General features: G+C 45.4%; 1 protein-coding gene across 5 annotated transcripts in view; it reads right to left on the bottom strand.

The window, feature by feature from the left end:
* Positions 1-25,362, bottom strand: part of Ripor2 (RHO family interacting cell polarization regulator 2) — a 110,200-nt gene that overhangs the window by 3,659 nt on the left and 81,179 nt on the right. For 3 of the 5 annotated variants that reach the window (XM_005354969.3, XM_013349124.2, XM_026783004.1), the window contains 9 exons: positions 24,243-24,911; positions 20,379-20,563; positions 15,128-15,296; positions 11,354-11,489; positions 10,447-10,608; positions 8,063-8,221; positions 5,137-5,339; positions 4,247-4,330; positions 2,703-2,793 (listed from right to left, as the gene is read on the bottom strand). In XM_005354969.3, coding sequence (XP_005355026.2) covers positions 2,703-2,793; positions 4,247-4,330; positions 5,137-5,339; positions 8,063-8,221; positions 10,447-10,608; positions 11,354-11,489; positions 15,128-15,296; positions 20,379-20,563; positions 24,243-24,911 — 1,858 coding nt within the window. Of the gene's footprint in view, positions 1-2,702; positions 2,794-4,246; positions 4,331-5,136; positions 5,340-8,062; positions 8,222-10,446; positions 10,609-11,353; positions 11,490-15,127; positions 15,297-20,378; positions 20,564-21,141; positions 21,921-24,242; positions 24,912-25,362 lie in introns of those variants that run through there. The other 2 variants (XM_005354971.3, XM_005354972.3) reach the window with 2 other exon arrangements.

The raw sequence follows: 25,362 nt of genomic DNA, 5'->3' as shown, positions 1-25,362 counted from the left end.
TCTCTGTGGCTTTGGAGCCTGTCCTGGAACTAGCTCTGTAGACCAGGCTGGTCTCGAACTCACAGTGATACGCCTGTCTCTGCCTCCCGAGTGCTGGGATTAAAGGCGTGCGCCACCATCGCCCGGCTTATAGCTAACATTTTGAAAATAAATTTTGTTACTGTTTAAAAAACGGATTACAATATAGGAATATGAGGGCTGGGAATGAGCCAGGGATAATGTTCATGTTACAGAGGAGTCAAAAGACTGCCTTGGCCACATTGAGAGGCTGTCAGAAGAAAATAAATAAAAGTCAGGTGTGGTGGTGTAGGCCTGTATTCCTACCTACACAAGAACCCAAGGCAGGAGGATCACTACCAGTTCAAGCAACTCAATAGAATCCTGTCTCAGATTAAAATTTGTTTGTTTTGTTTTCGAGACAGGGTTTCTCTGTGTAACAGTTTTAGCTATCCTGTAACTAGCTCTTGTAGACCAGGCTGGCCTCGAACTCACAGAGATCCACCTGCTTCTGCCTCCTGAGTGCTAGATTAAAGGCCTGCGCCACTACCGCCCAGCATCTGGGCATCAATCAATCAGGGTCAAGGAAGAGTCAAAGCACTGCGTTTGGGGGTGGGGCCTTCAACTCTACTGAATATTTTCGTCACTCAGAAGGCTTTAAAACCCCAGTGCAGGGGCACCCTGGAGACCTCAGGGAGCAGCCTTATTGAGTGGGGCAGAGGCACAGTGACAGTAGACTTCCCTGAAGACTTGGGTATGCAGCAAGTGAAGAAACCTGAACCATGATGGTGAGGCTTGGGTGGTGTGGGCAGCGTGGAAAGGGTGGTGTGGGCAGCATGGAAAGGGTGGTAGTGGAACAGAGGTGGTGATCCTTCTTGGAGATCCAGCTGGGAGTGCTGCTATGTGAGTCTTGGGGCAAAGGCCATGAGGTCCCCCTCCTCAGTTGACCACGGAAAGAGATACCCTGGCTGTGCTTTCCAAATATCTGGCTATTGCTTAGTTTTTCAAACCTTCATTGTTATTTCATAAGCCTGAGGGATAAAAGACTTTAATGTCACTAATACCCTGGGTATGTTTTAGAGAATTAAATAACTTCTATATCTAAAACAGCCATACAGAATAACTATTTTATCCTTTAAACAAACACAGGCTTGCGAAGCTTCCTCTGCAAATAATAGTGTGTTCAATGGCAGTGCCAAGTCTTATTAATCTCATACCTGTAAGAAAGAAGGTCTCAGAATAAATGGGATTTTCATGGCAGTTAAAATAATCATGAGTCTTCTGCACATGACTAAGATGTATTGTCAAACCAGAGTAGCTTTTCCCCCCTGGAGACGTTAGCAGCATCTGGCTTAAAGACTTTTAGAGGAACAGTTTTAGGCTTTAGAATATGTGACCACAGTAAAGTTTTCTATAATTCTTTGCCCTTCTTCTCCTTCCTTTGTCCTCCATCTCTCTGTGTGTATATGTGTAGCTGGGGACTTTGTAGCGCACACTGGCTTGGAACTCAATATGTAGCCCAGCCTAGCCCCAAACTTGTGGCAAGCTTCCTGCCTCAACCCCTAAAATATTTGGATTACAAGTGTGACCTACCAGCAAAGATTGCCTGTTTTATGCAGCGTTAAGAAAGGTTTTCCTGATGGCTGAGCATGGTGGCTCAGTTGGTAGCTACTGGCCTAATGTGTACAAAATCCCTTTGATCAGAGGCTATGTCACAGACCTATAATGCTGGCTCTTGGGAGTGGAGGCAGGAGGATCAGAAGTTCAAGACCATTTTTAGGGTACATCGTGAGTTCATAGTTACATTAATCTGGGATACATAGAACCACCTAGTCTTTAAAATAGGAGAAGCTGGGTGGTGGCGGCACACACCTTTAATCCCAGCACTCGGGAAGCAGAGACAGGCAGATCTCTGTAAATTTGAGGTCAGCCTGGTCTACAGAGCGAGTTCCAAGAGAGGCACCAAAGCTACAGAGAAACCCTGTCTCGATCCTCCCCCCCCCCCCAAATAAAGTAAATGAGAAAGAAAAAAGTCTTTGTTACTCTCATCTTCCCAAGTCTACCCAAAGGAACAAAAAAGACACAAACCCAAACAAAGTGAAGCCAGGTAGCGGGGTGGGTGGGGGCGAAGGGGGAATGTACCAGAATGAAATGACACCAGGTGGGATGAGGACAGCAGGGTGATCAGAGGTCACTGTGAGCCTGGGGTGCCTGGGGTCCACAGCATTGCATTCCCTGAAGAGTCAGGGACGTTGACTTTGGTGCATCACCCTCACGCACGCAGCCACACTGGGATTTCCAGAGTTCCCATTTGGCTTCTGCGTTCCAGGTTCTAGCAGTTTTGCTTTTCTGAGACAGTCTCACTGCGTAGCCTAAGCTGTCCTTGAATTTGAGGTGATTCCCCTGCCTCAGCCTCTCCAGTGCTGGGATTACAGGTTGTGAGTCATCACTCTCAAAATACAGCCTTGATTCTAAATAGGGAACGGACTGACGGAATCTTGGAGCTAACAGGGAGAAAAGGTCTGATTCTTGTGCAGAGAGAGCAGGGGGCAGGGCAAGATGGGGACAGGGTGATGACTCCTACTCTAGGACCAGTGAGCAAACAGCCAAGGGGAATGGGTACAGAGCAGGGGTAAGAAACTGCCTTTCAGTTCCCAGGAGAATATCAGAAGTAAGCAAACACATAAATAAACAAACAAACTCACCAAGAGACAAGAGGGTTTCCGAGGCCACGTTTCTGATTTCTTCAGTGTCAGACTGGCACAGTGTCACCAGCATTTTAATGCTTTCGGTGGCCTGCCAGAGAAAATAGATTAATGCCGGACACTTGGACCCAGTCTTCAGGGAGACTAAGCAGCCAGTCCTATAAGTTGTAGCCCTTTGATTCCAACACTGCCCTCATTTTAGAACCAATGTATTGACACAACACGTTGTGTGGAGTTCTTTTCATGAGCTGGGGTTGGTCTTGAAAGAGGACTTCTGTTCCCAGAAGGGAGAAAAGAAACTGAGCAGGGATGTGGTGCTCTCAGCTGGGGATATGCCTGGGCTAAAACCTAAGTCCGGTAGAACCCGACACTTTGTGTGTCTGAAATCTGTGGCAGAGACACTCAGCCATGACGAGTCACGGCACACCAGGAGGGTGCCCAAATAAATACTTAACCAATGGGGACATGTTTTGGGGAGGGGTTGGGTCACTCGAAGGGAATTTTCTGACCAAGTAACAAGGAAGGCAAACTTTCCCACGGTTGTTTTCCTTCACCGGTCTTTAACTTTTCCTTGTGTGGCATTAATCCCTTGTTTTCATGTCCCCTCAGGCCTGCCCCTCGTCCCATGTGCCCACCTAAGGTTTCAGTAAGCACTAAGGTGTGGCCTTTCATTCTTTCTCGTGGGCCCCCCTCCTAATGTTTTTGTGGCAAAGGTGGGTCACACATGCGATCTGGCCTGTTGAAAGGCACGCTTCCGTTGGAAGTCTGCAGTCTCCGCTTCCTTGTGTTTGCACTGAGCTCCCTCCCTGCTCACAAGTTCCTCCTCTAGCATGTTACCATCGCTCCCCAGTCAGGGGCATCCAACATGCAGCCTGCAGTCCATGTGCGGCTGAGGCTAACCGTGTAGCTTGACACAAAAATCACAGATTTATGACCGTGTATGCTTTTTTTTTCTGTAACTCAACTGTGAGACCTGTAGATGATGACGTCATGTCATGATATCAAAGGCTGACATGCCTGCAAACTAATTTAAAGAGAAGGGGCCTGGGAACTCAGCGACGAACCGAGCTGAGACACTTCAGCGCAGGCTTTATTTTTCTATGCTAATTTATATACAATAAACATTGGGGAAATCACCACATCATCTCATTTGGGGGTTCAGATCCTTTTCTACCATTGATCCAGAGTCACGCTGGCTCTTGTGGTCAGTAGTCAACCGCAGTTATTCTCTACTTAGTGACTTTAACAAAACCCTCCGCAGTCATTATTAAAGGGGAGCGAGGACCCTGATGGTACAGCTCTAAGGATGCCAGAGACACTGCTACTGGTGGGGGGAGGGAGGGGGGTTGAGTATGGAAAGAACCTGTTATGTCATGTGATGCTTGCTTCTATGCTTAACAGACGAGTTGTTCTAGAGGTGCCACCAGGGATGGGGTCTCTGATTCAGGAGAGGAGTGTGGGCCTCTGAGTTGGACAAGGCTGATTCTGGAAGTGTGGACCGCTGCTGGGCTATGGTGCTGCTGGGCTATGGGACTGGGTTTTACCTCCAGGCTCTTTAGGGCCAGGCATGCTGCCTTCTGCAGCTGGAGATTGGTCTTTGTCAGTGCTTCACAGTAATAGAGCAAGGCCTGGAAGTGAAGGAGAGATACTGTGAGACATTTTGAACTGTGTGTCATCCAAACAGTTTGTAAGACAGGGGAACAAAGGAGGGTAATTGGGGCGGGGAATGTCAAGACCATGTGAGGGGACCAACAGGCAGTATTGGAACTCAAGGAACACTTCTGTCAGAGCTACACCTGAGTGAGCCTTGGAGAGGCATAGCCCCAGGAGGGCAGCTGTCCTGAGGGCCTCATGCTGTTATTGAGCACAGGTCTGATTGTTGCCTCCGCGGTCACCACATCCCTCCATAATCTGTGGGTTGTATGAAAACACTCAGGGGGTTTCTAGCCCCTCACTGGGCAGTGTTATTGGTACTTACAATAACGGTGACTGACTTTTTCCAAGCATTGCTGCTGGAGCACACTAATAATTCAACCACCACCCGTATAAAGAATTTAGATATGTAGAATTGTTCGTAAGGTTAGGTTACGATGTTTTGTTAATGACTTTTCGGCAGAAAAAAATCTTGGGGATAAAAAGTTTAGATAGGCACATAGTTGAGTGAGGGACTTGATGAGGTCAAGAAACAAGAACAATGACAACCTGGCTATTGCTGGCTGATGTACCTTTCTTACTAACAATCCTACATATCTAAATTGTGACACTAGTAACCTCAGTAATATAGCTCGGTGTCTCCATTCCAGACCCACTTTGGACTCTCAGCAATCCTCCTGCTTCAGCCTTCTGGGTGAGTGCCAGGACTAGAGCCCAGCTGTATGTCAGCGGCAAATGCCCGTTAAGCCTGTGGCTTGCTAGGCACGATTTAGCATCCCACCTTTTCTCTGAAGTGCTCATTTTTGGAGGCTGCTGCCAAGTAGAGAGTCACAGCCTCGCTGACCTCACTGTCGCCTCTGGTGAGCAGTAGAGCCAGGGTCCTGAGCACTTCCTGTTGGGCAGGGAGGCTGCTGGGTGTGAAGTCGCTCATCGTCTGCAGCAGTTTCTCGTCTCTCAGGGACTGCAGCGTCTGAACCATGGCCACTGGAAAGGGAGGAGCCAGAGCTCACGTTCTGAGGGTGCGGTGGCACGTGTGTGGAGAACACAAGCCTTTCATTTGTGCTTTCCATAAAAACAGATGCATCACGGACCCAAGTGTACAGAAAACCTTAGTCTATGACAAAGGTCAGTAATGAAAATAATTATGATGGGATGAGGGCAAACTGTAGGAAACATGTAAAGTTGAATTTCTGCCTTAAAATGGTGGCAAAAATACACAGAATTTTTTTTTTTTAAAGATAGAAATTCATATAGCCTATGGCAGCTTTGAGCTTTCCATGAAGAGAAAGATGACCTGACCCTCTTGGTCCTCCTGCTTCTTACTCCCAAATGCTGTGGTTATAGGCATCCATCACCCAATGCCATACAGACGGGTTAAACAGCCAAACGTAAAAATATACAATGAAGAAAATAAAAAGAAACATTATCTTCCACCTTCTTAATATTCATAGTAAACACTATCTTTCACTCAAAATCATATGCCAAAAATCTAATCCTAGGTGAAGGGTCAGGACTGGAGGGGGAATAATCACTTAGTTTATAGGAAGCTAGAGACAATATGATGAATTATAGGAATCTGAATCCCATTGGGACAAACTGGCTGTATTCTTGATTACGGACTGGAGTCTAATTCCTGAGTAGACATCCAGCAAGGATATCTCTTGGTCTTTAAAACACAATGATGAGATGGTGTCTATTCAGTAACATGGGAAATACATGGAATATAGCTGGGAAAAGAAAAGCCGGGGTTCACCTCTTGTAACAGTCACACCTTTCCCATGGTGAAGAAAGGTGAGAATCATCTACACATTTTTGCTTTAATTTCCTGTTTTCTTTGCTGTGGATGTCTGTTAGTTCCACTGCTTTGTAAATAAGTATGCCAATAAAAATCCCCAAGGGAGTATTAAATAACAGTTAAACAAACAAATCACAGAAAACATTTGACTATACAAATACGCAGGATATATCCAAGTATAAGGGCAATATAAAATTAATAAAATGCTTGGAAATATTTGATTTAACAACATGAAGCATATTAAATTATAAAGAAGAGAAAATATTTTTATAAGGAACAATCACACTGGGGGCATTAACTCAGAGTATTGTACTTCTCCAGTATAGGGGATCCTGGGTTTAATCCCCTAGCACGGCAAAAACAAGCAAACACACACACAATAAATAAACCCCAGTCTTAACAAGGCACAATATTGAAATCTAAAACCATGCACGTTCAAATGAAAGTTAAAAGTTTACAAGTAGGGGCAAGAGATTTGAATATATATTTTCTATTTCCCAAACTTTCTGTAATGCAAAAACTATCCATTTTATAATGAAAGATTAAAAAATACATTTAAAAATAAGGGAAGGGCTGGGGACATAGCCTAGTTGGTAGAGCCTCACACGTACAAAGTGAATGGGTTCAATTCCAACATTACATAAACTGGGCATGGTGGCACATACCTGTAATCTTAGAACTCAGGAGATAGAGGCAGGAGAGTGAGCAGTTCAAAACCATTCTTGGCTACATAGTAAATCTGAGGCCAGTCTGGGCTAGAGACCTTCTCTAAAAACAAAAATAAAAACAAGGGGCCTGGGAGCTGACTCAGCATTTATGAACACAAATTCCTCTTCCATCGAACCAGAGAATTTCATTCCTCAGCACAAGAGGTAGAATGGCTCCCAACCCTTTAAACCCCAGCTTTTGGGGGGTGGGTGCAGCATCTTCTGGTCTCTATGAGCACTGCACTCACGGGCACAAACCCACTTGACACATTTACGTGTAATTTAAGATAAAAAAATAAAAGCTTAAACAAAACAAACCAAAGGCAAAACCAACTGCCCACCCAAACAAAACAAAAACAAAAAAAACAAAAACAAAAAACAACCACGAAATCTCCCAAAGGTCCTGGTCTTCTATGCCGGGCATGCCACCTGCAATGCTCTCATGCTAAGCAGAAATGTCTCCTCCTTCACGTTGCCAAACACCCAGATTGCCTCCGGATTTAACGTTCTGGAAAGAGCAGAGCTAACCTGGATGTGCTCCAGAAAAGAAGCTGCTGTGTGGCGCTGTACCAGATGCTACCCAGCCCCAGAGAACACACTCCACTCCCTCCTGTCCCTTTAGCCTGGACTGCTAAACCTCAATGGCTTTATTGAGCATAGACCTGAGAACCAGAAACAGCCCCTAACCAGTATCTTCTGCTGTCCTGCATAGTGTGGTCCTTTATTCAGATACGATATATACAATATTTGAAGTGCCATGTGAAAGGGTTGGACTGAGCTTGGCATATCCCTAGTCACCCCCTTCACCCTCCTTGAATGGGCAGCCTCGTTCTTCCTATCTTTTCTCATTCCCCTTCCCATTGGCTCGCTCCAGCCTTCATTTGTCCTTTCTCTCTATTCTAAGTAAGAATGCTACCACAAAAGGCATCTAAAATAGCACTGCCAATAGGCTGAGAAAGGAAGGAGAGCAACGGGATGACCAATCTCCTGCCAGTTTCCCGTTTGGTGAGCCCCTGCTGGGGACCAGTGTGCTTAGTGAGATCCTGTTCCAATACCAGGAAGTTTACTAAAGTTGAAGGCCCAGAAGTCATTGGAAAGGCAAGCTCACCCGTGGAGGCAATCATCACTAATCATCCTGACTAGCAAGACCAGAGCTGACGCCTGTCCAAGACACTACGGCAACAGGACAGGAGAGCGCATCCTACCTTGCCTGGCCAGCTGGCTCAGGTAAGTCTCCAGGTCACTCACACCATGGCTGGTAAAGAAGCTGTAATACTGGAACACAGTGATGACTTCCGAGCAGAGGCTGGATGAAAGCAGAGGCTCGGAGCAGTCCAGGATTTGGGACACCAGGGTTCGAAACACTGGGAAGGAAGAGACAAAGTAGCTTAAGAAACACGACCAACTTTCATTCATTCATTCACTCATTCAGCCATTAATTCACTCATCCATTTATCCATCTTTTATCTTGGTATTTCATGATGAATGTGATAACCACTATCCTACGGCAACTGTGACTATCATAGTACTTATATATTCATTTGTTCATCATGGTACTAATATGGTTAATATTGCTTAACCTTTAATTGTGGTACTTACATTCATCTTTAACGTGGAACTTGTTATTCATGCATTCATTTAAACTACTTATTTAGTTTTATGTGTATGTATGTCTTGCCTGCACATATGTCTGTGTTCTATGTGTGTGCTTGGTGCCCAAGTAGGCCAGGAGAGGGAATTAGATCCCCTGGGATTGGAGTTACAGACATGAGCTGTCAGGTGAGTACTGGGAATTGAACTGGGGTCCTCTGGAAGAGCAGTATGTGATTTTAACTGCTGAGCCATTGCTCCAGCCCCTCATTCACCTTTTATTATGGTACTCAGATCCATTCATTTAGTCGCTCACCTTTTATCACACCTTTCTTGTGAGATTTTCATTTATTATTATCCATATATTATTACCTTTTATCAGAGTAGTATAAAGTAAAGTGCTTAAAGTGAGCTAACCGTCAGTGTACAGTCAGGTAGTGTCTCCATCTTCCATATCCATATGACGATACCAAGCAAACCAGGATGTGAAAGATTAGCAGCTTCCCTTCAGGTATTCTGGGGGCCCTTTCTATTGACAGCCACGCAGCCTCCCCAAAAGGGAACAAGTAACCTGAATTCCATTTTTGTTTTTGTTTCTGGGCATCATGTAGCCCGTGTTGATGTCTGGTTTATCAGGCATTTGAGCCTGACTTCAGCCTCCTGATCTTCCTGCCTCCGTCTCCCAAGGGTTACAGTTACAGAAGCTCAGCATCACATCCAGTTTCCTAACCTGAGTTTTATCAATTTAAGGGAGCGTTTCCTGTTCTTAACTTTCACGCCAACAGAATAGACGGCATGTACTTTCTATGTCTGGTTCATTTTACTCAACATAGTCTCTATGAGAGCCACCTGTAGAGAGACCATAGCCTGTAACAGCAATAGCATCTCCGAGAAACGCTACATGCTACTCTACGATATCATTGCGTTATAGAATCTCCATTTCCACATGGCATTTGAGTTGCCACCAAATTCTGGCTGTTGTGATGAAGGCTGTGAATCTTCTTGTGCATGTCTTACACAGACAGGAATGCTTAGAAAAACCCATTTCTCTTCATGCATTTAAGAGTAGAATTGCTGGCTCATATTGTAGGCACAGACTAGGAGTCCATAGAAACTCCCCATTCTTCAAAAGTCATTGTGCCATAACTGACACTTTTGTACCGGATGGAGTTTTATGGAAAAAGCTTACTTTCAACCCTCTGTGCTTATGGGTCCCACATCTATGAATCTAAGCAACCACAGACCAAGAACACCCAGGAAAAAGCACATCTATACTGAACATGTAGAGACTTCTAAATGCAGTCACTCCCCAAGCAATGTAACTTAACAACCATTTGCTTGGGATTTGCCTATCCAAGTGTTATAAGTCACCTGGGGTATACAGGAGGAGATGTGGAGGTTGTACACAAGCCCATACTGGTATAAGCAAGGGATGCAAGCAAATACAGCCTCAGTCATGCATGGCAGGTTCCAGCGCCATTCACCCACAGGCACTTGAGCAGCAATACAGACAGGGAGTATTTGTGGACTGAATGTGAAATGCCTCCCACACACTCAAGTGCTACTTGGTCCTCAGGCGGTGGTGCTATCTGGGAGGCTGTGGAAGCATTGCAACCTAGGGGTTAACTGGCTGCCATGGCCATGGGGTGAACCTGCTTCCAATCTGTTACCGGTCACATGCTCCCTTCACTTTGCACCAGCCTGCTTCGGCTGCCATGGTGTCCCTGCCAGGAGGGATGGTGACTCTTGAAATGTGACCAAAACAGATCTCTCCTTTATGAGCAGTTTCTGTCTGGTGTTTTGTCACAGCAGGAAAAAATAATCAATACAGTACTTTTAAAAAAAAGTCACTGCTGGCATAATGCACGTTCGCTATCTTTTTGTCATCTAGCGGACTCGTTGATCTTTTCCCTGTAGCGTGTGAATTTTTTTTTTTTCAGAGCTGCCCATCACCACCCAGGTTGCGGGGGAGGAGGAGGTCTTCTTCTGCCATCTGTACCTGCTTCTGCCAGTCCTGGATATTCTTTGTTGACAGTTTTGGCGAAGCTGACTTCCAGCTGCTTGATCACTCGGTCGGCAGAGCTGTGGTAGACCCCGACTGGGCTGCAGCACTTGGTCCAGAAGGACAGTAAGGACAGCTTTTTGTGGAATTCTGGTATGGCTGGAAAAGAATGGGATGTTGATGAAAAGATGAAGATGGTTTCCTGAGTGGGGCAGGCAAGGTGTCCCCAGGGACATTTTAGCATTTCTTTTGTGTTTTTTTTATTTTTTAAATATTTTAATTAGGATAATATAATTAATTATCTAAGATTAGGTCTCAAGTTTGTACCTCAAACAAAGGATAACCTTGAACTCCCAATCTTCTTGTCTACTCCCAGGCAACTTTTCTTTCTTTCCTTCTTTCTTTGAGCATGTGGGAGTATGTGAGCATGCGTGCATGCGTGTGCATGCGTGTGTATGCGTGTGCGCCACAAACGCTCTACTATATATCTCCAGCCATCATTTCTGTACTGACTGAAATAAGGTCTTCTTAGGCTATCTTGACCTCACTCTATAGCACAGGTTGAGTCCATGCAGTTTCTCTGCCACAGCAGGGTTTGGAAGCACCTCCTCCGTACAACAGCATCCACCATGGGAGTCAGATTTACCGACTCCCACTAGTTAGAACAATCCAGATCACCTGTTCTAAAGGCAGTCTTGGCAACAGGAAATGTCAGAAGTTCTACATGGAGCTGGGTGTCATGTGTGTGTGTGTGTGTGTGTGTGTGTGTGTGTGTTGTCTGCTGTAGACAGAAAAGGTTATGTGCCTCTGGCTTGACTGAGAAGGCAGCGTCCCTGCTTTCCAGAGAGCAGGCGCAGGTCGGCGCGCTCTGGTTCCAGGGTCGGCCTGCAGGTGGCGCGCTTACCTTCCACCACAGAGGTGATGTTACCGAGGTTTTCGTCGCTCACTGCTGCCAGCTTCTCCATCACGAGGACCTGCCTGGATAGCTTCTCCAGGAGACTTCTTGCCACAAAGGGGGTTTTGCTGGAGAAGACGATTTGCTGACCAGACAAATAAAAGCTCTTTCAATGATGTCGAGGGCAGGGACCTTGCAGTTTGCGCCCTTCCCAAAGGGGTTTCCCAGGCTGACCCATGCAACACTTTTGACCCAGACTGATAATGTTCCTTATTCTCTGCCAGTTCATGAAATCATACCTGTTTTCGTAACTCTTAACCCTTTTCACATATGTATAGGTTCTGGAATTCTCTCAGTGGCAGAGCTTCACGTTATTTTTAAGATATGGTCTACTGTGTGTTTCAGACTGGCCTGAAACTATTAGTTCGGGCTGTCCTCAAATTTATAATCAAAATTATAATAGAATAATATATAAGTATTTTAGCTCCCCCTAGTTCCGGGATTACTGGTCTAAATTCCACGCTCAGCTCTACCCTTCCCTCTACGTAAATCTCAGTTTCCTATAAGATAGCAGAAGGTTAGGCTGTGTCCTGATGGATAAACAAAAAAAGATTTGCTTTAAAAATGCTTGGGTTTTTCACTGCATGGTTCTATTTCCCTGTCTCCAAACTGAAAATGTAGTCAGAGCTATCCCAGTGTAACCCAAGAGCACTGTCTGTGTCCCTGATGCCACTCTGAGCTCTGCAAATATATTTAGTTCTCACAATTTCTCACAATGGCCTAAGGAGCAGACCCCTAGTGACATCTCCATTTTGTGACAGGAAATCCTGAGTGACTGAGGCAAACTGAGTCTATATAACTGGCCTCAGACCACATACGCAGGCAATGGTTTCGCTTGTGTGCAGGGTACAAGGAAAATAAGGAAGGACCTAAGTGATCTGTTTGGTGACTCTGCTCCTTTGTCGCGTAGGGACCTGCCCAGGTTGCCTGGTAGGCAGAAATGAGGGGCATACATGGGTGAGGGTAACACTTCCAGGCCATGCTGTCTAGAACACTGAACCCTAACATAAATGGTATTCTCAAACTTCAGATTCTAGCAGTGAGCCAGGTGTGCTGGTGTGCACTTGGAATGAAGAGCGAGTCAGGGTCAGCCTCAACCACACAGGGTAAGTTCAAAAGATGCCAGAACAACAAGACAAAATGAAACAAACGTCTAGCGATTACACACTAAGGTCTTTCTTGTGAACAAGTACAGGGCACACATCTCATTTCTACAGTAAAATTATAAGGGACCCACAGAATGTCCAGTTTTAACCCTCCCTGATTATATAACACCGCGATAAGGAAACACCCTGATCATGGAGTGATAGCAAGTGGGAAACGGGGTTTGTAATTCCCATTCCTTCAGTCCATGTTTGTTTGTTTTTTGTCTTTTGAGATTATATTACATTATTTTCCCCTTCCCTTTTCTCTTTCCAAACTGTCCAAAATATAACCCTTTTTCCTCTCAATTTCATGGCCTCTTTTTTTCATCAATTGTTGCATACCTATATGTATACGCATATATGTTCCTAAGTACAATCTGCTCCGCCTGTCTAATACTACATGAATGTATGTTCTCAGTCAGCCAGTGCAGTAGGAACCCCCATTGCTTTCTAGCACAGATCTGCTCCACAGAGACTTGGACGGTCCCTCATGGCCCTGCCAGAGAGGAACAGTGCACTGATGGCTGCATGCCAATTGGCTTCTGGGAGAAGATTTTACCCCTCCATGGAAGAGACTTCTCTTAGGTTTCATAAGAGCTACTTCGCTTCTCAAAGGCTGGCTGGTGGTTTGCCTAGTATGCTATCAGAGCCGGGAAGAACATTATACACTCGAAAGAATCTTATTCAGGTAAAGAGCGGCAGCTGGAAAACAGCGAGCGGCTAGAAGGAAACATAAATGAGATAGGCTGCCCTCAAACTTGCAGCAATCCTCCTGTCTCAGCCTCCCAAGTGCTGAGATGGCAGGTATAAGCACCACATCTGGTTCCTCCACTTACTCAGCAGGGAGAACACGGCCTCTGTGAGGCTGGCTGTCGATGATACAGCTAGGGCCTCAACACTCAACACATCTTCACACAGAGCCCAAGTCTGCCAGGAGCCGGGGGTTTGACAGCCAGCCCATTTCCCACGGCCCACATACATCACCCCTGCGCTTCAGTTTCCCCAGCAGGTGGTTCTTTTCTTTGAGGCAGTGTCTTAGCTTTGTAGCCCAGGCTTGTTTTGAACTCTGGATCCTCCTGCATCCATCTCCCCAGTGCTGGGATGACAGGCGTGCGCTGGTATGTTCAGACAGTGTCTTGATTTGTAGTGGGGAATCGTATTCTTCTATGTTTTGTATAAATGAGTGACCGACACTGCTCAGTTCCTAGCCTTCCCTCATGCCTCTCCCTGCTGCTTCGTTTGGCTGGCTCAAGGACACGGCACTCTTCCTTTCCCTTCTGCGGCCTGTCTGCCTGGCTGATTTCTGCAAAGCAGTCATAACAATTGCTTCTGTGTTCTTACCCTGTTCCCCACACACCCAAGCAATCTGGGAGAAGATCAAGGCAGCGAGAGGACAAGCAGCTAGGCAAGGAGGAAATATTTCAATCCAGGCCTCTGGGAAAGTGTCCTGTTGAGGACAGCTGAAAGCCTTCCTGCTGCAAAAGACGTTCAAAGCATTTGCTTTAGGACGGTAACACCTCAGGCCCTAAACATGTCAATTTCTATTGGCAGGAGACATGAGAAGGAAGGAGGCCCTAGTGTTCCAGAGTGAGAGCTAAGCAGTGAGGAGATGGCCTGGAGGAATGTTTCTTCCCATTGCTCATAAGAATTACCACTCTGGGGGGGGGGGGGGCTAGAGAGATGGCTCAGTGGTTAAGAGCATTGCCTGCTCTTCCAAAGGTCCTGAGTTCAATTCCTGGTAACCACATGGTGGCTCACAACCATCTGTAAAGAGGTCTGGTGCCCTCTTCTGGCCTGCAGACATGCACACAGACAGAATAATGTATACATAATAAATAAATAAATATAAAAAAAGAAAAAAAATAGAATTACCAGTCTGAGCCAGCCTGCAATCCCAGCACTTGAGTGATAGAGGCAGGATGATTAGGAGTTCAAGACTAGCCTCAGCTATTTGGGGAAACACGACCTGCTTCTAATACATTGTTCTTAGCGAACTCGATGTTATTTAGTTAACACTGTTTTTTCCAACTCCGCCTGTAGATGGCACCTTTGTCTCTCACTGTCACATCCCTTTCCTTTACAGCTGGGCAGTGAACTGGATGAGAGCATTGACCATATTCTGTCTGGCACCCACTATAGTCTTCAGATCTAGGTTATATTACAATTGAAAACCCAGGCTTAAGAAAGGGTGAGCGAGGATGGTGGTGGCGCACACCTTTAATCCCAGCACACTGGAGGCAGAGGCAGGCAGATCTCTGTGAGTTCAAGGCCAGCCTGGTCTACAGAGCTAGTTCCAGGACAGCCAAGGCTGTTACACAGAGAAACCATCTTGGAGTAATACTAATGCTAATGCTAATGCTAATGCTAATGCTAATGCCAATGCCAATGCCAATGCCAATGCCAATATCAATACCAATACCAATACTAATAGTAATACAGGTTGACACGCCTGTCAAGTTTTTGACTTGTTCCATTCTCTTACCTCTGAACTGCCATTTCCTCGGCAAAGCTAAAACACATAACATGTATACCTTCCCGGCATGTCAACATCCTACCTCCCACACACCATGCACCCTACCTGGACGAGCTGGGTGCAGTACTGTAAATGTTTGACAATGGTGATGTCCAGGCTCTCGTTTCCTGTGGTCAGTGGCAGCGGGCTTCCTGCCACACTGGTCCCCACGCCTGTGTCTTCAGTCAGGGCTTCACTAAGGTGGCCTCTGGCTTCCGAGTGCACTGACCTGTAACTGTGAAGCAGGAAAGTGGGTGAAACACGAGCTCTTTCCTTCCGTGCATAAACCACAGGCCAAATTTACGTGGTCCCCACGGAAATCAGTTCACCCCGGTTTGCTCTTCAAACCAGAGATCCCTTCCGAGAGCAACTTATTTCAGCAATGCTGCCAGTTTGCCAGGTATCAAAAAATGGTGCAAACATAGGCTTTCCAAGCACAACAAGGGCATTGTGACACAGTTTCTCCGGGAAGTCTTTGAACCGGGCCTTCACTCGGCACTAGCCTCACTTGCCTGCTCTGTGTTCAGGGGATCGGCCAGCTTCTCTGCAATTCAACAGTCCTGTGTTTGTGGTTTCTTATGAGTGATTCCATTAAAGAGTGATCTCCCAGGCCTTGACCTAGCCTCACACCAAGTGCTACTTGAAGAAGAAGGAAAAACTGCCAAGGGCAGACGTGGGGCTGTGGACAGTCAGATGCTGTCCAGCAGGGGAGTCTGGCTGTGCAGTTCTCAACCCAGTCCTTAGACCCCCACATCACACTGTCTGAGGTTATATCATCATGGACACACACTAAACTTTTCTTCCTTCCCTTCTCCTTCTGAGACATGGTCTAACATGTGAGGCTTGTCATGTAGCTAAGGCTGGCCCTGCATTCCTGCTTTGCTGTCTCCACCCTCTAAATGCTGGAATTACAGGTGGATTTCACTCTGGCAGTTTATTCTTTTCTCAATGGACTATGTTTTTGCTTTAGTTTATGGGTTTTATGTTTACTTATTTCTTTATTTTTGGTTTTTCGAGACAAGGTTTCATTGTGTAGCCCTGGCTGTTCTGAATCTCATTCTGTAGACCAGGCTGACCTCAAACTCACAGAGATTTACCTGCCTCTGCCTCCTGAGTGGGATTAAAGGTGTGCACCACCATGCCTGGTCATATTTTATGGTTTTTAAGTTTAAAGATAAGTATTATTTTTATCTGGATTATTTTATGATTTGGATACATAGAATTTTCTTTTTAAAAATGATTTTTAAAAAACAAACTTTATGACAAGGATCTCTGTAAATCAAAACCATTACACACCAAAATTAACCAGAACCAAGTCTATGCATCTCAATGAGCTTCTATACAGTTAGAATAGGCATTCTTAAGCTGTGGACTGTTACACTTACATTACTGAATATAGCTTTACTATTGAATATATATATTTTTAAAACTTATTTATATTTATAATGTGTACAGCATTCCTTCCATGCCAGGTCTCATTATAGATGGTTGTGAGCCACCATGTGGTTGCTGGGAATTGAACTCAGAACCTCTGGAAGAGCATTCAGTGCTCTTAACCACTAAACCATTTCTCCAGCCTCTATTGAGCATATTTTTATGCTGTTATACCTCACCCAGACTGAAAAATCCACGAGAGAGTTAGAACAAGAAACACCTGCTGCTTTATTTGTTATAACAAAGAATTGAAACCAAACTAGTTGTTCATCAATAGATGAATGGTTAATAAAAATTTGATGTACATATGTATCTGATATATGTATAAAGTTGGTATATATAGTATCAGATTTAAAGAAAAATATAATCACAAAATTTGCAGTAAAATGGATGGATTTAGAATGTATGACGCTAAACAAGGTCACACAATCTCAGGAAGAAAATAAACCACATGTTCTTCCTCATATGCAGGACCTAGTCAGTAATAGAGACATATATGTAAACAAATACACATCTGGGTATAGTGTAGCATGCAGAAAAGAGGAAAAGAAAGGCTAAATATTAGGGGCCAAGGAAGAACTGACCGCATGTGATGGACGTGAGTTATAATGGAGGACACAGGACATATAGCTAACTGCTTTTCTGGTCTTGAAAGTGACTTCCTTGAATCAACCCATCATGGCTAAAGGGATGAAACTACCAAAATGTGTCTGCCTTTTCAATGTATTCAGTGTTTACTTTAAAAATATCATGATGAGGGGCTGGAGAGATGATGGCTCAGAGGTTAAGGGCATTGGCTGCTCTTCCAAAGGTCCTGAGTTCAATTCCCAGAAACCACGTGGTTGCTCACAACCATCTGTAATGAGATCTGGTGCCCTCTTCTGGCCTGCAGACATATACACAGACAGAATATTGTTTTTTTGTTTTCTTTTCAGTGTTTATTTTTTTTAATTTTTTTTACTGTCTCCTTGTTTTTTGTTAATTTATTTATTTATTAAGGATTTCTGCCTCCTCCCCACCACCACCTCCCATTTCCCTCCCCCTCCCCCAATCAAGTCCCCCTCCCTCATCAGCTCGAAGAGCAATCAGGGTTCTCCATAATAAATAAATAAATATTTAAAAAATATCATGATGGTACTGTAGACATTGTAATTTACAATATGTTCTAATATTCAAAAGGGTGGAATATTTCCCATTTTAAAAAGACAGGAAAGACAAAATTTTGGGGGAAAAGGAACTCATTTTTATACTTTAGAATCATTTAGTATGACTCTTCCAGCAACTAATTCTGCTGAAACAAAAAACGTTACTTATTGGTCATTTTGTGTTTATGAGAGGGGGCACGTGTGCTGTGGCGCATAATTCTTGGAGGTCAGAGGACACCTTGTCCAGCTGGATCTGTCCATCCATGTTTCTGTGCTGGGATCCAACTCAGGTCACCCGGCTTGTGTGGCAGGAACTTCACCTGCTGAGATATCTGGCTGGTGTCTGCTGAAGTTTTGACAGGCATCAAGCCCCAGGAACACCCAGAATCTTTATAATAGCTAACTATCCTTTTCATAATTGTGTCAAAATTTAGCATTTAAATTATTGATATGTCCTGAAATATTTTTCTGCTTTTTTTTTTAAAAATTTAATTTCTTTAGGTTAGCGTATACAGAAACGGGGTCACCTTGGCGTCTCCAAATCTCTGCACCATTGTGCCTCGCTCACATTCATTCCCTCTCCCTGCCTCCTCTCGTGTCCCCTAATTTTATTTTTTATATGCTTGGGAGGGAGGGGATGATTGTATCATTTCATACACGGAAGGCCCGAGTAGCAAGGATGCTGGTGAGAGTACCTGGGCCGTACAGGTACACAGGGGCAGAGTTTTGCTCTTCCACCTCCCACTCTGCAATGTCCACAGCGGTAACAGAACACACAGAAGCTTAGGAGCTCTGAGTGCTTGCCTTTGTTCGCATTTCCACATAAGAATTGTGTTCAGTTTACACCCTGCCAGGCAAGGCATATTTAAAACATAAACACAAAGCTGGGCTGTGGTGGCACATGCCTTTAATCCCAGCACTCAGGAGGCAGAGGCAGGAAGATCTTTGTGAGTTCCAGGCCAGCCTGGTCTACAGAGTGAGTTCTAGGAGAGTCAAGGACTACACAGAGAAATCCTGTCTCAAAAAAAAAAAAAAACAAAAAACAGGGGCTGGAGAGATGGCTCAGTGGTTAAGAGCATTGCCTGCTCTTCCAAAGGTCCTGAGTTCAATTCCCGGCAACCACATGGTGGCTCACAACCATCCGTAATGAGGTCTGGTGCCCTCTTCTGGCCTGCAGACATGCACACAGACAGAATATTGTATGCATAATAAATAAATATTTTAAACAAAACAAACAAAAAACAACCCCCCAAAACCCATAACAAAACAAAATAAACAAAAAAACCAAAGCATGTATACAACTCACATATACACTTGTGCACATACATACACATACACTCTCAGTGCATACTCATTCACACACTACACAGGCTCGCACAGTCCATATACACACATCCATATACACTCCCATACATATGTGCACATACATGCATGCATATACTCTAATGGGTGTGCACATTCTTCTAGACATATACCTCTTCCTATTGCTTCTGATAACATACAGCAAGACCAATTTGATTAGACAGATTTAAAATCAATGTTCTGTAGAATGTACGAAAGAGGTGATATATTTGTTAAAAATGCTGCAGTTTAGAGCTGTACCTGACATTTTTATACAAGAACAAAAGCTAACAGGGGTGTAGAAAAGTTTAAGTGAAGGAATATTTTGCAAATTCAGTCAAGCCAAAGAAATTTCAAGGCAGCATGAAGAACTCTAAATTAAATATCACATTTTCCACATGTAATTTCCTTTTATTTTCAGTTTGCTCATATATATGAACAAAAACTTTATATACGTATGATCTTATTTTGGAAAAGAAAACCTCTTGGCAACAACAGAAACCAAAAATAATAGAGGACACCATCCCTTCCTCTGTTACATGTGGATCCTTTCATAGCAGGTAATAGCATCCATTAAGTTCCTTTTGCTTAATATGAAATCACAAAGTGGGCCCAGGATCTGGTTCTAAGAACATTGGCTTGACTGTAGGAGGACACCTGACAGAGAAGGTGACACATTTTCTACCTGGGGGGACACAGATCTAATGGCGTGTCAAGCATCCATCCTTACAGGATAGGGGAACTAAAGCCTGGCTTTGGGAAGCACACCAGTGATTTCAACCTCTGCAGAGATGAGCTGAAAGGAGAGACAGGATGCTGAGAAAACAGCTCAGTGAACCAAGGCATTGGAAGTCTGTGGCGCAGCAGGGATGGTGGGTCCAGGCCTGGTGCTACCGGCTTGGCTAATTCAGAATGTCCTGCATGTGGTCGTTCTATACCTGCATGTATAGACCCTCACCACACACCACACATGTCTGTGTGCACAAATTCACATAGACACTTCCTCTGCTAAGAAATAAAAGGGGCCGTGTTCCCTATGTAACCTCCAATTGTCAGTAGAATTTAGAAGCTGCACTTGACAATCAAAAGAAATGCAGGTGTGCCCAACCTTTTGACATTCTGATACAATACCATCATCTACGAAAGTCCACCCTCAAGAACCATGCAATCTAGATACTAAGGAAAGTCACAAAGTAATGCCATGATGTCCTACGTAAGTTTATGGTTTTGTGTTGGACTGCACCCAGGGCTGTCCTAGGCCACGTGTACCTGCCGAACATGACAGCAAGGACCGTGCCATCCTGGAGCTGCGTACCGGGTTCCCTCTCACGGTAACGAAGGGTGACTGTGTCAGGTGTGATGGGAGAAACGTAAGCACTGGCTGTCTCCACACTCACCCAGGCTTCTCGGTCTCAGTGTCTGAAAACACAGAGTCTGCTCCTCCTCCGATGTGGCAGGCCTCATCCCCATCCTCGTCCTCTTCATCAAAGTCAGAGGTGTTGAGGAAATCAAAGCTTTCTAACGCACTCTCAACTGTCAGACTTAAGCTGGAGGATCTGCTGCGGCTGCCTGCCGGCTTGCACTGCAAAGGCACAAGGTACCAAGGAGACCATCAACACACCAGGGGGACCGGCAGGACTCGTGGCACCCGTGGGAAACATGACACTTTCTTAGTTTTCCAAGCTTTTATTTTTGGCTGGCATTTAAAGTCTTCATCTTGGGAAACAGAAATCCAGGCGCAGAGAAAATGGCACAACAATTGTGATTTGGTCTAAAATAACCCAGAGGGAAGTACACAGGACTGGAGGTCAATTGGTCACTGGGGGTCACTGGGGATCTCAGGGGGGGGGGGAGTCACTGGGTGATTGGCAGATCTACCTCCGTTTGAAGTTGTATTGCGATAATAACAACTTTAAAAAAACGATAACCCGAAAGTCTTGGGAGACAGAAGTGATGTATTCTTTTGGTGCAGTGCTCATGACCAAATAAAACAGAAGGAGCAAGATGGCACCACTGCATTCGCCTGAGGCCCCAGACACTCAGGAGGCTGGCTGAGAGTACCATTTGAGCTCATGCATTCCAGACCAGCCTAAATACAGTGAGACTGTCTCAAAAAAAAAATTTTTTTTTTTTTTTTTTTAAAGATCAACCCAGCAGACAAAATTTTAAAAACCACTGAGTCATTGCTGACTGTTAACTAGAACCAGCCTCTTCTGCCGAGAGACAGTGTCTGCAGGGTGCCGTGCCTGGAGCTCTGGGTCTAAAGTACGCTTTAAATAAATGACAAAAAGAATTCAGAAAATGAATCCATCTGCCATGGGCTGACTAGGAAGTAAGCCTTGCATTGATTCACTTGCCCAAGGCTGACTGGGGGGAAGCCCTGCATGACCATGCTCTGCTCAAAGAAGCTTTTATTTTATTTTTTATTTTCATGAGCACTAGGCACAAGGAGGAGCAAATGAGTAACTTGGGCATGATGGGGAAATAACCCTGATTTCCCTAGACATCTGCCTTGAGAGGAACAAGTACCCACACCCCTCTGGTCAGGCCCTGGGACTGTGGGGACAGGTTCCTTCTAGAGCAGGTTGCAGGACAGAGACTGAAGCCCAGCTGGCTGGCAGTGCCAGTAGCTATGGTCTGGAGACAGAAAGAAGCAGATCCACGTATTTAAGAGAACTTGAGGTGGGATAAACAGGACAAGTCCTGCAAAGAAGGCGCACTAAATGTCCTCTGTCCAGCTAGGAAGATCCCCTTGCTGATTCTCAGCACAAGGTAGGGAGGGCCTTGCGGGAATCTGCCCCAGACACTTGGGATGGCACAGAAGCACTTGGGGACATGTCTTTTCAGTCTTTTAAATCACGGTTGTCTCATTCACCCTCAGTGATCTCCATCCGGGAAGCAGAATCATTGAGTCTCTGATCCTCAAGATGTTTAGCATCCTAGGAATGTGAAGGAGGAAGAAAAAGAGAGAGCTTTGTCCTGCGGAAGCCACTCGCCCCAAACCTCAGGTCCCAATGATGCTGCTGATCTCAGGGAGAAACGGGGACTGTTGTGAACCTGGCCTGACTTTCGAGTCTTCTTTCCTAAGCCTGTGTACAAGATGTTGGCCTCAAACATCGGTCACAGCAAAAAGACAGGTGGATGAGGGTTTCACTAGACAATACGGGAACAGTACCGGACAAGAGCAGGCTCAGCCAGAAAGGACTCTGAGATCACCAAGGTTTTATAAGATGGACAGCTAGTGAGCCTGCTGTATCCTGATGAGCTGAGGCTAATCAGTGCTTTAGACTGGAGCTGTCTCTTACCCTTCTCGCTGAAGATGAAACCCCACCACTGTCTTTCTTCAAGGCACCTTCTTTAGTGGGGTCAGTGTGCGCCTCCTCTGAAACGAGCACCTCTTGTTTATAAGAGATGCAAGGTGGAGCACCTTCCAGGTGTCCCCCACGCTTGAGCTCTGAGGGTACATTTTTGAGATGAGTCCTACAGAGAGCAGATGCTACGGGCCCGTCCCTGCTTCTCAGAGGTTCTTTCTATAGTGGAACTGCAGTGAAACTGGAGGACCTGGAGTGCCACGGGAGGCCTAAGTTCTTATTCTCATTTGCCCCAGGCACACATCTTGTCTGGAGCTAGGTCGGTATGAGCAAATGGAGAGAAAGAAGATGATCAGGAATTCTTAAGACTGTAGCTCCTGATATTGCAAAGGCCACGTAAAAGCATCTTACAGAGGAACAAGGGAACCTCCTACGCACTGGCTTTCAGTTTGCTGCAGCAAATTTCAAGCTTTTTGTATTTGAGGAATCCTATGTGACCACACAATCGGAGCGAGGAAACAGAGGTTCAACAACTGACCACATAAGCTGTCTTCCTATGCTGCATTTAGAAAGAATTTTCAGCTGCATGTCAGGTGCAGACTCATTCTGATGTAGCTGTGATGCTTGATATTCTGTTTGAGGGGCTATCACCCCCTCCCTCCTGCCTTCACACCTTGTCCCTGCTTCAGCATCAGGGATGGATGTAAGTGTCTGCTGGAATTTGTGGTTCCCTAGCTCCTAGTTTATGAGCAAAGGTGTTAGTGTTACTGATACCTTCGAGATCTCAGCTGGCTGATCTGGGTCAAGTTCAGGAGGGACTACCCTCAACAAGGGACACTGTGAGAAGAGAGGATGGCTCCATACTGTGGGACTAACTTCTCCAGCGTCCCTGGTACCCTTAGAAAGAACCTAACTGGTGGCATCTTTGAGACCACATTGAGCAAACACCAGTATTTCACATTTGGACTTGGGACACCTGTGGGGACAGTGGAGGTTATGAGCACACACACATGAGGGTGTGCATATGTAGGCCAGAAGTCAGCCTCTAGGGTTGTTTTTGAGTTGCCATCTTGTTTTGAGCCAGGGTCTCTGTCACGGAGCTCACTGAGTAGTCTAGACTGGCTGGCTGGCAAACTGCAGGGGTCCACCTACTTCTGGGATCGCTGGGATTTCAAGCCCTGCTCAGCTATTTCCATGTGGGTGTTGGGGATGGAACTCGGGTCCCCCATTTTCATGGCAAACTCTTCGCTGTTGGGGGATAGGCAGATCCAAGACTTTCTCTGAGGCCCCGATGTATGAAGAAGAAATATAGTTCCCTGTCTAAGATGAGGAATGTAGTCTGGTAAGGCAATGATGGCCTGGGGCCTGGTACCTTAGGGGAACCTGTGACTTCAGATCCTGAGAACCTAACACTTCCCTGCTAAAGGGCTATGGTTATCAGTCCTGAGGCTGTGTGTGATCAGTCTGTGACGGACTTGAGCTATCCTGTGTGGAACATTGCTTGCATAGCTTCCTGTCGACTTTGTCTCATTGTATTGCCATTTTCTACTGACTCTTGACCCATTTTTTTCACTAAAATTCATACATGAAACGCTGTACTTAATAAACTTGCTTGACATAAGACTGCCTGACCCCAACTTTTCCTGTCTTCTGTATCCTCTCATTCCCAGGTCCTTCCTCTCAGGAACCTGACTTAAAGAATGACTTGTTGGTCCAGATCCCTTGGCCTTAGCCATTCCTAGACCTTCTTTGGAGTTCTTAAACCAATTCCTAATCATTTTAGCTGGATTATTTGTTGTCAGGAACATAAAAATGGATAGGTGTGAGTGGAATTAAACAAATCACCTCCACTTATGTCCTGGGACAGGATAAGATTTGCTATCTTAAATACAACGTTGGTTTAGAATGACTTTTCCCAAACCGAATCAGATTTTCCAGATAGGTACTTACTTTGAGGACATCATCCAAGTGTGTGACTTCCTGGTTCAGATCCCGGAACTCTTTGTACTTCTCCTTGTGTGGGTCTAACGCGAGGAAGAGTCCATTGAAGGCATCTTCCAGGCTGCCGTCGAGAAAGGACCGGCCAGCCTCAGACTCACTACCAACAGAGCCTTCAAAGAAAAGCTTCTCCGTGGCTATGGGCCCCTCGGCTGAGGTGAGCCTCTTCACTAGTTGCTTGGTGATGTTTCCTTCAAATGTGTCCAGTTCCACGGGCTTGAGCTCAGAGGCCTCGTCTGACTCCTGCAGGAGAGCCTCGGCAACACTATTTTCCAGGAATAGGCTCTTTGCCCCGGACTCTGCGGCTACACCCGGCTTCCGGGGCTCTACCACCTCATTCTTTGCAGGGGTCTTTGGCTCATGGTCCTCACCCAGGGAATTCCTGGAAGATGAGGAGCTACTGTCCTCCGTGCCCTCATTCTGTGAGGACAGGCTGCCATGGGTGAGCTCGGCAGGGGTGATGGTAATCTCTGGATGGGTTGAGTGTGAACTGGAGGGTGAGGTGGCTGAGCTGGAGGTGAAGACACAGTCTCCGTCCTGCAGGTCACTAAAGCTGAGGGACAGTGGCCTTTTCTCCTCTGCTGCCTTTCCATTTTCAAAGATGTCATCTGGCAGATTTGACTGTGGAGAACGATACAGCACGATTCATCTCCAGACAAGAGAGGAGGCAATTAAGAAGGAAACTCTATAACATTAGCAATTTATTTGATATGTGTGTGTGTGTGTGTGTGTGTGTGTGTGTGTGTACAGGCAAAGGAAAAGGAAAACAAGCCATTAAAAACTGTTTCCATTGTTGGATCTAGGTGAAAGTTCATGGTGCTATTCTTAGGTTTGACATTTTTCAAATGTACTTTGTGGGTGAGTGGGGATGTTGCTTGTTTTTATAAATCCCAGGATCTCACAGTACTCTACAGTCATCACTATGAATAGCATTACCCATCTTTCTATTTATTGTTTTTGTGTGTGTACAGTGTGTGTATGTGAGAGAGAAAGAGTGTGTGAGAGAGAGACAGAGAGAGAGGGAGGGAGGGAGAGAGAGAGAGAGAGAGAGAGAGAGAGGGAGAGAGAGGGA

The sequence above is a fragment of the Microtus ochrogaster genome, chromosome 16 (genome assembly GCF_000317375.1).
Source record: "Microtus ochrogaster isolate Prairie Vole_2 chromosome 16, MicOch1.0, whole genome shotgun sequence".
NCBI lineage: Eukaryota > Metazoa > Chordata > Mammalia > Rodentia > Cricetidae > Microtus > Microtus ochrogaster.
This window is presented reverse-complemented; position numbering and strand designations above follow the sequence as displayed.